The sequence below is a fragment of the Rana temporaria genome, chromosome 3, assembly GCF_905171775.1.
Source record: "Rana temporaria chromosome 3, aRanTem1.1, whole genome shotgun sequence".
NCBI classification, from domain to species: Eukaryota; Metazoa; Chordata; class Amphibia; order Anura; family Ranidae; genus Rana; species Rana temporaria.
This window is the reverse complement of record NC_053491.1, coordinates 198188413-198204124: the sequence shown is the minus strand read 5'-3', so window position 1 is coordinate 198204124 and position 15712 is coordinate 198188413. Positions and strand designations below refer to the sequence as shown.

General features: G+C 42.4%; 1 protein-coding gene across 7 annotated transcripts in view; it reads left to right on the top strand.

Annotated features, from left to right (window-relative positions):
- SRGAP1 (SLIT-ROBO Rho GTPase activating protein 1) overlaps window positions 1–15712 on the top strand; it is a 240132-nt gene that overhangs the window by 146015 nt on the left and 78405 nt on the right. For all 7 annotated transcript variants that reach the window (XM_040344102.1, XM_040344099.1, XM_040344098.1 and 4 more), the window contains exons 5-6: window positions 11575–11757; window positions 12364–12492. In XM_040344102.1, the coding sequence (XP_040200036.1) occupies window positions 11575–11757; window positions 12364–12492 (312 nt within the window). The remainder of the gene's footprint in view (window positions 1–11574; window positions 11758–12363; window positions 12493–15712) is intronic.

The window sequence follows — 15712 nt, the reverse complement described above, 5'->3', positions numbered from 1 at the left end:
AAGAAAAAAATAATAGCTGGTACTTTATTTAAGAGTGCAACATTTTTCCCACTGACACCAACAATGGGGCACTATTCCTCCGACTGATACCAAATGTGGCGATGTTTACTCGCACTGATGCCCCACCTAAAGTCTGAAGGACAATAAACTTGCCCTTTGGATAGTTCTGAAACCCCTGGTCTAGAGGATAGAAGGGAATGGGGAGACATGATTGAAACTTTTAAATACTAAAAGGGGGTGAATAACGTTTAGAAGAGCAAGATTTTCAATATGAAACCAAGAACATGGAGACATGATCTCAAACATACAGGAGGAAAGTTCAAACCGAATCTTTCTATAATAATATTCATCTTGGAAAGTATTATTTTACTGAAAGTGTAGTTGATGCAAACGAACAAAAATTCAAAAACATGTATGAATTAAAAGAAAAAAACACAACAGAAAAACAAAGCAGACCCACACTGGATGGAGCAATTTTTTTTTGGGGGGGGGGCCCCTTCTCTGTTTTTATATGATTGCCCCCAACACAACTACTGTATGATTACAAATTATCCATAGCCGCTTGTTTTTTTTTTTCTTCTGTTTTTTATTTCATTATTAAACATTTTTAAGAAACCTATTGAAAATATTACCCATTTTATATTTTACCGTTAGTGTTAATATGTGCATCAAACCAGAGTTTCGGCTGGTGTTTTTTTTTTTTTTTCTTCTTAACCACTTCAATACCAGGCACTAACATTCCCCCTCCTGCCCAATCCAATTTTCAGCTTGCTGCGCTGTCGCTGTTTAAATGACAATTACGCGGTCATGCTACACTGTACCCAAACAGAATTTTTATCATTTTGTTCCCACAAATAGAGCTTTCTTTTTGGTGGTATTTGATCACCTCTGTGATTTTTATTTTTTGCAAAACAAATAAAGACTGAAAATTTGGAAGAAAAAAAAAGTTTTTCTTTTTGTTTTCTGTTATAAAATTTTGTAAATAAGTAAATTTTCTCCTTCACTGATGGGCACTGATAAGGCGGCACTGACAGGCACCGATGAGGTGGCACTGATGGACACTGACAATGGGCATTGATAGGCGGCACTGAAAGGCTGCAATGATGGGTACTTATGGGCGGCACTGCTGGGCATTGATGGTCACTGATGGGCGGCACTGCTGGGCATTGATACATGGTCTGTCAGACGTGAGTGAGGAAAAGCTGATCAACGGCTCTTCCTGTTTATATCGTGATCAGCTGTGATTTGGTCACGGCTGATCGCGTAGTAAAGAGCCTCCGTCAGAGGCTCTTTACCGAGATCAGTAAAGCGGTGTGTCAGACTGAAACACCGCACCACCGATCGCCGCAATGGGCACGCGGCTATTATCTTGCTGGACCTCATATGATGTCCAGTCAGGATTACTGAACCACCACCCGGATGTCATTTTGCTATAGGCCGGGCAGGATCTGGTTAAACACCTGTTATTTTTGGACCTAATGCAATACCAAACGGTATTTGTATTTAATGTAGGTTTTCTAAATGTTTTATTCTTTTGAAAACTGACCTTGCGCGCGCTCCCATCTTCAGTGTAAGCATGTGAAGCCCACTGGTGTCTCCCAGGATATGGCACTGCTTGCTACCCAGCATGCACCTCCCAATCCTGCGCATGTGCATAAACTACAAAGCTTTGCGTATTCATGTGTTTTTTTTTATTTTATTTTTTTTGGGGGGTGTCTATAAACGGGATGAAGCGTTTGCTTGACATCTCTTATGTTTGCTGATGCAGTGTCGTCTTTTTCACTTGAAAGTCATTTCATGAGCTACAAAAACATGCACTATTAATATCGCCTCCTTTTTTCTATATACATGTTATCATTAATTACAGCAGTCTTGAATGACAAGATGACATTTTAGTAAGTGTTAGGGCTTTGCATGTCATCTTGAAAAGATCTGCTAAATTAGTTGAAGTATGTTTAGATCCACAGAAAATGACAGAACTCTTACACCCCAGGGTAGCTTGCTTCTACCAGCAATCAAAAATGTATTGTGGGTGGAATGTAATCCCCCCCCCCCACGCATTAAGAGAATCATTGGTGTAAGCTGATTAGATGGTATGCACAATAAAGGCTCTTTTTTTTTCAACCTTTTTTGTTTCTTGGTGAACCTTTTTGTTGCTCTTTAAAGCGGTGGTTCACCCTTAATAACAACAATCTACCATTAAATCAAGCATAGTAGCGCGAGCTACAGTATGCCTTTATTTATTTTTTTGGCGCCGTACTCACTGTTTAATGCCATAGTGAAGTTTCAGACTCCCCGCGGGGAATGGGCGTTCCTATGGAGAGGGAAGATGATTGACGGCCGGCTATGGCGCGTCGCACTTCTCCGGAAATAGCCGGAGTAGGTCTCGGCTCTTCACGGCGCCTGCGCACAGACTAGGCGCAGGCGCTGTGAGAGCCAAGTCCTATTTCGGCTATTTCCGGAGAAGCGCGACGCGCCATACCCGGCCGTCAATCATCATCCCTATGCATAGGAACGCCCATTCCCCGAGTGAAGTCTGAAACTTCACTACGGGATTAAACTGTGAGTACGGGGCCAAAAAATAAAATAAAGGCATACTGTAGCTCGCGCTACTATGCTTGATTTAATGCTAGTGGGGTTCAAACAAGTGTTTTATAGCCATGCTACTTGTATAATCTCAATTTTTAGCAATTTAATATGTAGAAGTGAGCTCTATATTCCTGGTTATGTATTTCTCATTACTGTATATTTTTCTTCCCTGTTATTGTGCCTGTCCTTTTCTACACATTTCTCTGGTGTGGTGCCCTCTATTTTTCTCTCAGTAGGAAGGAAATTCCACGTATTGTCTATGCGGCAAGTCCTGATTTCCCTTGTTTGTGAAATCTCTGTCATTGAAGTCTCATTGTAGGGATGGTTTTGTGCAGAAATTGGGTTAGTTTTACTACAGTCATGATTGCTTTATAACTGAAGCACTACGGTGTGTATCCACCACCTGTCATTGCTGGAAATATATAAAGAAAAAGGCCCTGGGTGATGTTTTTTTGTAGAAGAAAAATGCAATTAATCATATTGTCAGCCTTATAGAACATTGGAATGTAAGACAGCAAGGCCTGCACTCAATTAAAATTCTGCACAATCTAACAGTTATTATATGGTAAATGTAACAAAATATTTACCAACACAAAAGTGTGCGCTGCAACATGGTGAATGCACAATATTTAAAGTGCTAATAGTCTTTTTTTTTTTGGTTTAAAAATAACAAACATACTTGCTATGTGCAGTGGTTTTGCACAGAGCAGCCCAGATCCTCCTCCTTGGCCATGCCCCCTTTCTCTCCCCTCATTGTCTCAATTACTTTGACAACAGGGGGAGCTAATGGGACCCGCTGCTTTGTTTCAGCCAATCAGGAGGCAGAGTCCCAGACAGCCGAGGTTTTGTGCAATTTCGCTCGATCGAGATGGTGCTCAGGTAATTATTACGGGGTCTGCTGCACACAAGTAGTTGTAAAGGTAGTCGTTTTTTTTTACCTTAATGCATTCTCTGTATTGATGTGAAAAAAAAAAACACCTGTGCACAAGATCTCCCCCCAGCCCCCCTTTATACTTGCCTAAACCCTATCCCGATCAAGCGCTGTACTTGAGAGCAGCAGCTCTCCACTCTCTCTCTCCTCACTCAACATAAAGGCAGCAGTGAAAGCCATAGGCTCATGCTGCTGTCAATCACAGCCTGTGAGGAGAGAGCGCGGCTAAGCCATGCTGTGTGTGTCTATGGACACACAGAGCCAGCTCGGGAGTGAGCCCGCACAAGTTCCTTCCATAGCAAGCAGCTTGTTTTGGGGGCACTGCCCACTTCCATTGCATAGAACAGGTAAGTGTGTGTGTGTGTGTTTAAAAAAAAAAAAAAAAAAAAAAAAAGCATGCTCTCACAATCACTTTACTTCTTTATATATGCCTTTTTTTTTGCCAAGCAGCAATTTTAAATGGAACCAACGCGCTGCAAATAAGTGTCTTGGCTTGTTGTTGTTAGCTGGTGACCCTGTTGACTTGAAATTGACAGTCGTCAAACCACATTGTTTGCTGCAGCTGTGATGTGCATACAGCTCCCCGACTGTATGTTAAGTTTTAAAGTGGAGTTTCCATTCCAAATTATTTTTTTCATTATTGTGCTCATTAGACCTAAAAGAGAAAAAAAAAATGTTTTACTCATCTGGAAATGCCTGTTGCTATGCAGTCCCACAAAATCTACATTTGGAATCACCTAGGATCCTGACATCTCCCTCTAATGCTCCTGGGAAATGTGTGTCATCATTTCCCAGGATGCAGTGCGCTACCCAATTATCACTCACCATCCAAGACTTCCAGGAAGTAAGTGCTTGTGGGCTTCACAATGCCCACAAGCAAAATGACAATGGTGTGGACATAGTTTTTTAAACTATCTTTTGAATAGTAAGTGACCGGATTTATATTATAAAAACGCATGATGAAAGGACATACGTTTAAAAAATGCTAACTGTGGTTGGAACTTCGCTTTAAGTGGGTGGTGGCAAATCTGAGACTCGAATGGCAGTTTTTACCACTCTGTAGCTTCCTGTGTGAAAGAGGCCGAAGTGCCAATATAACAGTGGAGGAAATTGGTGTATATGAACTCCAAGAAAAAAAAAATCAATCTTAAATAGATTTTCTACACGGCCTTTAAAGCAGTTTTTCAATGTGAGCTTCGAGAGAAAAATTCAAAATGAACAGACTTCACTGCATGTATCTGATACTTTTCAGCTCTTTGTGACTTCCCATTCCTTATCGTGGCTCTGGTTTCCCCTTTTCTCCCTGTGATTGTATACAATGGGTAAGGCTTAACAGTGTGTGTGTGTGTGTGTGTGTGTCATACAACAGTTTTCTGGTTAAATAGTAGTCACTGACTGTGGAAGTTCTTCAAAGTAGGTTGTGTACAGTTAAATTGTTTACAAATGATTGATTGTGCTTAGGTTTGTGTGTCCTGTAGTCTCTGTGTCTCCGTAATTAAAGCATATTCTTTGGGTATCAGAACTGTAGCGTACGTACACTGTCATTAAGCCCAAGTTTTAAACCCCTCCCACCGTTGACACTATTTTGCCACACCCATAATTCACTGTGTCATTGAGCACACTGCCAACTTATTTTCCTCTAGGTGCCCATGGCTGATTTCCTCATCCCCCTACCCCAGCCCTGAAAGATGGGGAAATGATAAACAATGAGTTAAACACCCCTTTCTAGATTTTAAAATGATAGACTGATTTTATAAAATTCATATACAGTATATGAACACAGAAAAAATTAAATGTATTCTATTTATGAAGCAAGAATAATAAAGTAAATGTGATATTCATCAGATATTAATAAAACATTCATGGCAGGTGAACTATGCGCTGCAATTTAAAACACCCCAGGACGGCATGAATTATCCATTTACATTTTCACTTACCTTCTGTGTTAACAAAAATGGGGAGTATTGCCTCAAGTGTATAGATTAAAAATAGTACCTTTTCATCCCGATTATGCATAATAAAGAGGGGGCGAGTGGGGGGCGAGGGACCAGTAGCTGAAGTTGGACCCCGCGCCACCCACTCAATGGTTTGGGGAGGGACTATCTCGGTACTGATGAAATTACATAAAACATAATGATATAAAAAAGTTTATTAATGTATAAAAATTGCAAAACAAATAAAAACACTTCAATGATTGGTCAAACGTCGACTAGTTTCGCGGGGTTGCCGCTTCGTCAGGACTGCCAATCTATAGAGTAATGCAATAAAAATTTGTAACAAACATCAGCTATACAATAAACAAATGATAAAAACATTAATAATCGCTTACCAAATGAGTCAATTGATAATATGCGGAAACCAGACGGCCCAGGGGGTTCCCCCCGCGGCGGACAAGGGGATGGTTGATTGTGGAGATCTGGGTGTAGATAAAAATGTATATATATTTTTTGGGCCTGTTCAATTAAGTGGACTGGGTAGGATACGGGTGGGGGGGGGGGGGGTTTGGGAAGGGAGAAAGGGAATGGGGAAGGGGAGGAAAAGGGGGAAAAAAAAAACAAGGGGGGAGAGAAAAAGACAGGAGGGGAGGCAGAGGGGGATGAAAGGGAGGAAAAAAGGGGGGGGAAGGAAACTGGGGAGGAAAAAGGGCATGGGAACAAGGGTGGGATAAGTAAGAGGAAGAGAGGGACAGGAAAACGCGGGAAGAGGAAAAGAAGGGTAGGAGAGAAGGGGAAGGGGGAAAGAAAAGGGTCCAAGAATTTATAGAAAGGGGGGGGGGGGGGTTTGTTAAATAAATAGAACTTACCGCAGTAAAATCTCTTAAGGAATATAGCCAGGCCACAAGGAAACAAGAGCCTGGTGATATTAACCAAATGTGCCGGGCAAGGGGTGTGAGCAGGGCAGCAAGGTGGGGAGACTAAAGGCGCAATGGGTAAAAAAGGTCCAAAAATGCTGGTAAAACCAGTATTGTGTCATGGGAGGAATGTATCCATATGAATGACAATTGCATGGTAATGCATGGGCTGAGAAGTAATGTGTGTGCAGAATATTCTCTGCACACACATAACTTCTCACCCTACCTCTATCCTTGGCTACAATTATGGTAGCATTTTATTCACTTATCATCCTTGCACATGTATTTGGGTTTAGGGCTAAGAGGCGCCCCTAATTGGTGGCCTCCTGATACCCCATCATCACAGGTTGATTTTATTTAATCACTGTATTTTATTATCTTACTCTCACTCCTTCCCACGTCACTTCATTGTCTCCATTATCACTCACTCATGTTTCCTCATTATTTGCTTTTCTTTTCTGCCCTGCCCAGTAGAAATATCTACCTTTGCCGTTTTTTGTTTTGTCACAATCAGCAAGATGCCAATATTCTAGGACACCATCACTAGCATTCTCCCTTGTGGGAACTATACCCCCACTTGTACTTTTCAGTACAATTCACCATACTATTATTATCTAATTTTATTTCCCTTGTATTCATTTGCCATCTGAGTCATATTGATGCGGTTCGGCTGCCTGCACCTCCCAATCGCGGCGGACTTGCGTCTCCCCTGGCGGGGATGACACTATGTCTCACCCCCTCTTGCTTCCTCTCGGCTCGGGGCCCCCCGCCCCTTGGCTCGAGTTGATCGCACACGCATAGTAGCACTAATCGCGCACTTGCGTTGTGTGGGGAGACTGACCCGGTGACGTCATGACGCGGCCGTCAGGCGGCGCCTACGGCGTCTCCGGGTTGGGATGGCTCACTTAATGGTCGACCGGCCATCAGGTAAGTAATGTGGATCTGTCCATCGGCGGTCCGATGGCATAGCCGTGACCATCGCAGGATGTGTTCGGCAGTATATTGGGGTTCTTCCTCGGCGCAGTCCACTTTACTTCTCAGCCCATGCATTACCATGCAATTGTCATTCATATGGATACATTCCTCCCATGACACAATACTGGTTTTACCAGCATTTTTGGACCTTTTTTATCCATTGCGCCTTTAGTCTCCCCACCTTGCTGCCCTGCTCACACCCCTTGCCCGGCACATTTGGTTAATATCACCAGGCTCTTGTTTCCTTATGGCCTGGCTATATTCCTTAAGAGATTTTACTGCGGTAAGTTCTATTTATTTAACAAACCCCCCCCCCCCTTTCTATAAATTCTTGGACCCTTTTCTTTCCCCCTTCCCCTTCTCTCCTACCCTTCTTTTCCTCTTCCCGCGTTTTCCTGTCCCTCTCTTCCTCTTACTTATCCCACCCTTGTTCCCATGCCCTTTTTCCTCCCCCGTTTCCTTCCCCCCCCTTTTTTCCTCCCTTTCATCCCCCTCTGCCTCCCCTCCTGTCTTTTTCTCTCCCCCCTTGTTTTTTTTTCCCCCTTTTCCTCCCCTTCCCCATTCCCTTTCTCCCTTCCCAAAACCCCCCCCCCCCACCCGTATCCTACCCAGTCCACTTAATTGAACAGGCCCAAAAAATATATATACATTTTTATCTACACCCAGATCTCCACAATCAACCATCCCCTTGTCCGCCGCGGGGGGAACCCCCTGGGCCGTCTGGTTTCCGCATATTATCAATTGACTCATTTGGTAAGCGATTATTAATGTTTTTATCATTTGTTTATTGTATAGCTGATGTTTGTTACAAATTTTTATTGCATTACTCTATAGATTGGCAGTCCTGACGAAGCGGCAACCCCGCGAAACTAGTCGACGTTTGACCAATCATTGAAGTGTTTTTATTTGTTTTGCAATTTTTATACATTAATAAACTTTTTTATATCATTATGTTTTATGTAATTTCATCAGTACCGAGATAGTCCCTCCCAAACCATTGAGTGGGTGGCGCGGGGTCCAACTTCAGCTACTGGTCCCTCGCCCCCCACTCGCCCCCTCTTTATTATACCTTCTGTGTTACCTGATTGATTAATCGCATTGGTTGCTTCAGTCCATAATACCTCCAAATCTTTTTCACTTTAATACTAAACTCACCCAGCTACTATAGTCATTACAAAGCCAAAGGTCCAGTGCTTTGATTTTAATGCATTAATTAGAAATTGCTGTAAGTTGATTCCTAAGACCACTAGGCATCATTCACCACTGATTTTTATACCCAAATGTCAACTGTCCTTATAATTGTCAAGTGCCCTCTTACTTGTGACCTGCTAATCTAATGATCACATTGTGGCAAATCAATAGCAGTGTTTAACATTTGACTAATTCAATTTCAGCATCTATAAACGTACTATGAAACATCTATGAAAACCCCCAGCGTTTGTTACTAATCGTAGCAATTCTGAGCTTTAAAGGGGTAACTTCACTTTCATGGGGGAGGGTAAATAAAAAAGAATATACGGCCATATTCTCAGAAGAGTTACGACGGAGTATCTCAGGAAACTCCGTCGTATCTCAGGAAACTCCGTCGTATCTCAGGAAACTCCGTCGTATCTCAGGAAACTCCGTCGTATCTCAGGAAACTCCGTCGTATCTCAGGAAACTCCGTCGTATCTCAGGAAACTCCGTCGTATCTCAGGAAACTCCGTCGTATCTCAGGAAACTCCGTCGTATCTCAGGAAACTCCGTCGTATCTCAGGAAACTCCGTCGTATCTCAGGAAACTCCGTCGTATCTCAGGAAACTCCGTCGTATCTCAGGAAACTCCGTCGTATCTCAGGAAACTCCGTCGTATCTCAGGAAACTCCGTCGTATCTCAGGAAACTCCGTCGTATCTCAGGAAACTCCGTCGTATCTCAGGAAACTCCGTCGTATCTCAGGAACTCCGTCGTATCTCAGGAAACTCCGTCGTATCTCAGGAAACTCCGTCGTATCTCAGGAAACTCCGTCGTATCTCAGGAAACTCCGTCGTATCTCAGGAAACTCCGTCGTATCTCAGGAAACTCCGTCGTATCTCAGGAAACTCCGTCGTATCTCAGGAAACTCCGTCGTATCTCAGGAAACTCCGTCGTATCTCAGGAAACTCCGTCGTATCTCAGGAAACTCCGTCGTATCTCAGGAAACTCCGTCGTATCTCAGGAAAATCCGTCGTATCTCAGGAAACTCCGTCGTATCTCAGGAAACTCCGTCGTATCTCAGGAAACTCCGTCGTATCTCAGGAAACTCCGTCGTATCTCAGGAAACTCCGTCGTATCTCAGGAAACTCCGTCGTATCTCAGGAAACTCCGTCGTATCTCAGGAAACTCCGTCGTATCTCTGTTTTTTGACCCGCGTATCTATGCAAGTGATTCCTAGAATCATTTTCGCATAGATACGCTGTAGATCCGACAGGTGTAAGTCACTTACACTGTCGGATCTTAAATGTAATTCGCCGCCGGCCGCTAGGTGGCGTTTACGTTCAGGTCTCAATTGTTTATGCAAATGAGCCTGATACGCCGATTCCCGAACGAAATCGCGTCGCTTACGTCGTTTGCGTAAGGTTACCCCTGCTATATGAGGGGTAACCTTCCGCCAGTCCGACGTATGCCATGTTAAGTATGGCATCGGGTCCGCGTCTTTTCTCGTCGGGTACGTCGTTTTCGTAAGTCGTTCTTGAATACGACTTTACGTCAATGACGCACAAGTCGGCGTCATTGACGTTTTCCGTCGAGAACTGGAGCATGCGCACTGGGCGGCGTAGTGTAAATAGCTTACGCGACGCCGCCGCAGGATCTTTGAGAATCTGGCCCATAGTATCTACAATTGGGACACCAGTCATATTGTAATTGAATGTTATTAAAATCCCCCCCCCCCCCAGAAACATAATTTCCTTGCAATGTACATCACCTGGTGGAGAGTGTTTGTTTTTCTTTCTTAACAAAGGTAGATGTTAAAGAGTTAGGCCCTTCCACACTGGGCATATTCGTTGCAGCCGGCAGATGACAGGTCCCTCTCCATTTACTGAGCGGGGAGGGGCCTGTCGAGCGCAGCTGATTCCTATAGAGAGAGTGTACGAAAACGGACGACATGTATGTTTTCATCAGATCTCACCCGTTTAGATCCGCCACGAAGGATGGCGAACGTATCGCCATACGTCTGATTTTAGCTGATTGGTCTGGATGTCAGCGGACATGTCACCGCTGACATTCGTCGCTCCATAGACTTGCATGACCTGAAAGGGGCCTTACTCTTTAACATCAGGGAAATATATTATAGCAATCTTTTCAAACCTAAAAATAATCATGAAAGATGACTGCAACCGCTTTCTGTGCCATTCCTCTGTCTAAATACCAGCAGTTTGAGCAGAACACAATCCAACACTTCTGGTAGTGTCAAAGTTTGCTTCCTCTCACCTCCCTAGACATTGCTTTTTTATGCATTTTCGCTCTCTAGTAGGAATGTGAATTAACATGAAGGGGCAAGCAAGCTCCAAAACTACGAGAAGGTGTGTTTTCCTTTTTTTTCCTTAACATACATTTTTGGTTGATTATTTATTGTTACCGGACCAGTTTGTCAGTTTTTAGAAATGTGCTAAGGGCAATGTTAAAATTAAAGTATGGCCAAAGGTCTTTTTTTGTAGGTCACGGGAGTGCACTGATGTAAGAGCCAGTCCAGACCCTGCATGGATCCCGACAATAATCTTGAGATCTGCCCAGATGCCTGACTTGCAGCTAAGTCAGCCTCTCAGGCTTGGAAGCCTGAGCTAGCAGCACCTGGCCTGTCACCGCTCTGTGCTCAGAGCAGACCTAAGAACTGAGCGATCGGCAATCTTTCATCACTCAGTTCTTGGTGTAAAGCCAGCAGGGGACAGCTGCAGCTAAGAGGGATGCTACAGCTGTATAGGTGAATAAGTATGTTTGTATTTTTTGGATCCCACACTTTTTAAACTTCTTCAAGCATTTTAAATTTGTTTTGGTTATATTCATCCATCAGTCCGTTGTGACCAACCTGCTGCTAGGGTGTGTTTGGCAAGCATAAGCAAAGGGTACCAAAAGGCCTGTTTGATTGAGCCCTTGGCTATTTTGGGATATATGGACACTCATTTGAATTATAACATGGGCATTGTTTTAGCAGCACATGATGAATTTTTGTTGTGACGTAAATATTTTTTCCTATGTCTATAATGTTTGTAGGTCATGAAAACGTACCACATGTACCATGCAGAGAGCATTAGTGCTGAATGTAAGCTAAAGGAAGCTGAAAAGCAAGAAGAGAAACAAATTGGAAGGTCTGTCGACCAAGTCTTCCTTTTACGCCTGGAGGAGAAACACCAAAGAAGAAGCTCAGTCAAGAAAATTGAGAAGATGAAGGAGAAGGTCAGCATGTCCTTTGTCAAATATTAATGTATTCAGAACACTGGATTAATCTTAAGCTTAAGGATCCACACAGGCAGACTCAATATACCTACATCATGGCTAGAGACCTCATAATGCAATTAGGAAGCCTACAGACAATAACCAGTTACAGTTTTTTATTATATGCATAGACCATTTCAATTGTCCAGAGACAGAAATCTAGGCATCTGATAATATATGCAGATCTTGAGTTTGGGTCTCACCTTCTACTGTCTTGCAAGCTCACAGCCAATCCTGTCTCCTTTTTTTTTTGTCATCGCAAATTTTAAATGCCTGAGTTTTTGCTGGGATGGCACCCTTGGTGGAGACCTCTAATAGGATTATTATAGAGAGTATTCCACTGACTGTGATGCCGGTTGGTTTTGTATTAACTATATCACATTATAAATAGTATAACTACATTTTTATAAATAGTATAACTACATTTTTATAAATAGTATACATATATATATATATATATATATATATATATATATATATATATATATATATATATATAATTATGGAAAGGCCAAGAGACATTATGAATGTTTGGTTTTTATTCTTTGATTTGTTGTTTCTCTACAGCGTCAAGCCAAATATTCTGAGAACAAGTTAAAGTCCATAAAAGCACGGAATGAATACCTATTAACACTGGAGGCAACAAATGCTTCTGTTTTTAAATATTACATTCATGACCTTTCTGATTTAATTGATGTAAGTATTTTATTTGCTTTAATATTTATTTAGTATTTTAAATTGTGGAGGAATGTAGTATGTACTGTAGACACTTGGGGACCAAATAAATTAAAAGAAAAAATAGGTGCGCTATTTTTTTACACTTTGAGTAACCGGAGTCTTACTTTCGTAGTAAATTTTTTATTTTTGAGAAAAAAATAAAACCTGTCAAATCATATAATCAATAGAGCTAAAAATTGCACTCGTTCATATAAATAAGCCACACAATATTGGTGGACGTCCTTGTTAAATCTGTGATTTGTATACACTGAATCCAGTGAGGGTGAAGTGCTTGATAAAAAACAATACACAAGTGTCCTCCAGGTGATAAAGCCTCCTTGCTGGATGAAGAGGATGTTCTAGATTATAAGAGATCGCTATCGGCCAGCTGTCACATAGCCTTGATATAAACAGTTTCTTCAGAAGTCCACCAGTTTCACTCAAAAAAACTATAAAACACAAGAACAACAAAGCAACAGGACCCATGGTGTAGTACAGGGCTCGACAAATCCCGGTCGCCAGGTCGCCATGGCGACTAGAAATAGGGTCCTGGCGACTTGGTTTGGAAGGGTTTTTTTTTTTGTGAGCTGGCGCCATCTGGTGGTAAGCTGGTTGGTATTACAAGTTATTACCACCAGATGTGTGGCTGTTGGTATTACAAGTTAAGCATTACAAGTTAAACAGCAATTCTAATGTAATTTTTCACTATTTTCACTGCCATCTTCTTCTCTCTAATTAGAACCCCCAAACATTATATATATTTTTTATCCTAACACCCTATAGAATAAAATGGCGATCGTTGCAATACTTTCTGTCACGCCGTATTTGCGCAGCGGTCTTACAAGCGCACTTTTTTTGGGAAAAAATTACACTTTTTTAAATTAAAAAATAAGACAACAGTAAAGTTTAATATTTATGAAAGATAATGTTACGCCGAGTAAATTGATTCCCAACATGTCACGCTTCAAAATTACGTCCGCTGGTGGAATGGCGACAAACTTTTACTCTTTAAAATCTCCATAGGCGTTGTTTAAAAAATTCTACAGGTTGCATGTTTTGAGTTACAGAGGAGGTCTAGGGCTAGAATTATTGCTCTCGCTCTACCAATCTTCAGTTGGAAGAATTAAGCAAGGAATTGAAGGGGTTTTGCAGTTTCTTTAACTGACATTTGAGCTTACAGTTGTTGAATGCATACATCTATGTACTTGGTTCATTCACCCAACTTGTTAAAAAGGTACTGCAGCCAAAGGGAAAAAAATTCTGGAACAGCCAGAACCAATGTTGATGAGATTTAGGAAGTTTAATTTTACCGAGAAGCTGTATTTGCTATGGAATGATTTATTCAGCACTCATGTGCTGTGTGGGCAGCCATTTTAACTATGGGCAGATGAAGCGAGCACCTGTTTTTTTCCAGGATATGGATGAGACTCACACTCAGACACGCTCACACTCTACAGACACACACTTTGCCAGTAAATGTACCAATCTAATGCCCCCCTTATGCCCCGTGGTTCATTGGATAAAAGTCCCAGCTTGTTCTTCCAACTCTTCCAGCTTGTTCCTCTGCACACGCTTTTCTGCCCTCCCCCTCTCTCGATCACACAAGCACTGATCCCCAGCCTCTGCACACACCTCTCACTTCCTCCACATTCTCAAGCAGTGATTCTAAGTCTCTGGACATGCCTCCCACCCTCCTCTGCATGGATTCCCAGCCTATGGGCATGCCTTTCCACCCACTCAAGCACAGAGCTCTAAGCAAAGAAAAAAAAAACTTTCTGATGATATCCCAAGAGTCATTGGGAGGAAACACCGTCATTCGCCTAGGCTATCGGAGCAGGAAGTACAGCGAGAGAATAAAAAAAGTATGTAGAAAGCCAAAACCTTTTTTTACTATCCAACAGTATTACAGCAGAGGGACAGGATTCCCTCAAGAAGAATTTTAAAAATAGGCTGAATGTCCACTTTAAGTACATTTTCCCTTTTATCAGCAGAATGTTTCTGTAACCTGGTTGGTCTTTTTTTGCCATGAGTCTCGTTCCTGCGTTCTCAGGTGTGTCACCCTGTTTGGGGTTGTAGATTCTATTTCTGGAATCCCGTAATTTTAAGGTAATCCCAAGGAGCCCAAGTTCTCATAAACCCCATGGAACCTGAACTCCACAATATATCTCTCTGTAGCAGAGCAATTTCACATTAGTACCGTATTTGCCGGCGTATAAGACGACTGGGCATATAAGACGACCCCCTAATTTTCCAGCTAAAATGCTGGTTTTGGGATATACTCACTGTATAAGACGACCCCCTCACTGTGCCATTATGCCTGCCTCACTGTGCCATTATGCCTGCCTCACTGTGCCATTATGCCTGCCTCACTGTGCCATTATGCCTGCCTCACTGTGCCATTATGCCTGCCTCACTGTGCCATTATGCCTGCCTCACTGTGCCATTATGCCTGCCTCACTGTGCCATTATGCCTGCCTCACTGTGCCATTATGCCTGCCTCACTGTGCCATTATGCCTGCCTCACTGTGCCAGTATGCCTGCCTCACTGTGCCAGTATGCCTGCCTCGACGATCTTCCTACCTTCTCCTGTTTGCAGAGTTTCTCAGGCTGTGGGCGTCCATTATTTTCCCAGCAGTGCCTCTGTTCAGTGTTCCGCCTATCACCAGGATGAGAAGGCATCCGTGATAGGCGGAACACTGAACAGAGGCTCTGCTGGGAAAATTAGTGTAACTCCTATCACGGAACAGTCTGAGGAGGAGGCGCGGCTTTTGAATAATGGATGGCCGCCGTCTGACAGATAGGTACCTGGCTTATAAGACGACCCCCGACTTTTGGGGCATGATTTTAGATGCAAAAAGTCATCTTATACGCCGGAAAATACGGTATATCTAATTTTGGGTAAAGCAGTGCTTGCATGTTTGTCTAATCTATATCAGCAATGCTCATAGGCTTATTTAGCTACAGTTTGATGAGATAATTTGATACATCTAAAATAACACTGAGTACTGAGATGGTTTGTTTTTTAGCTTCACGGCATTAGAAAAAACTGCTTCTCCCTAGACCAAGTAGATTTATTTTTGGAAACATACACTTTTCAATGTGTTCACAGTTCATCATCCAACTTGGCTGCTTTAAATGAAATGTTTCTAACAGCTGGCATTCCTGAAAATGAGAAATAACACTACACTGTGTATGAAAT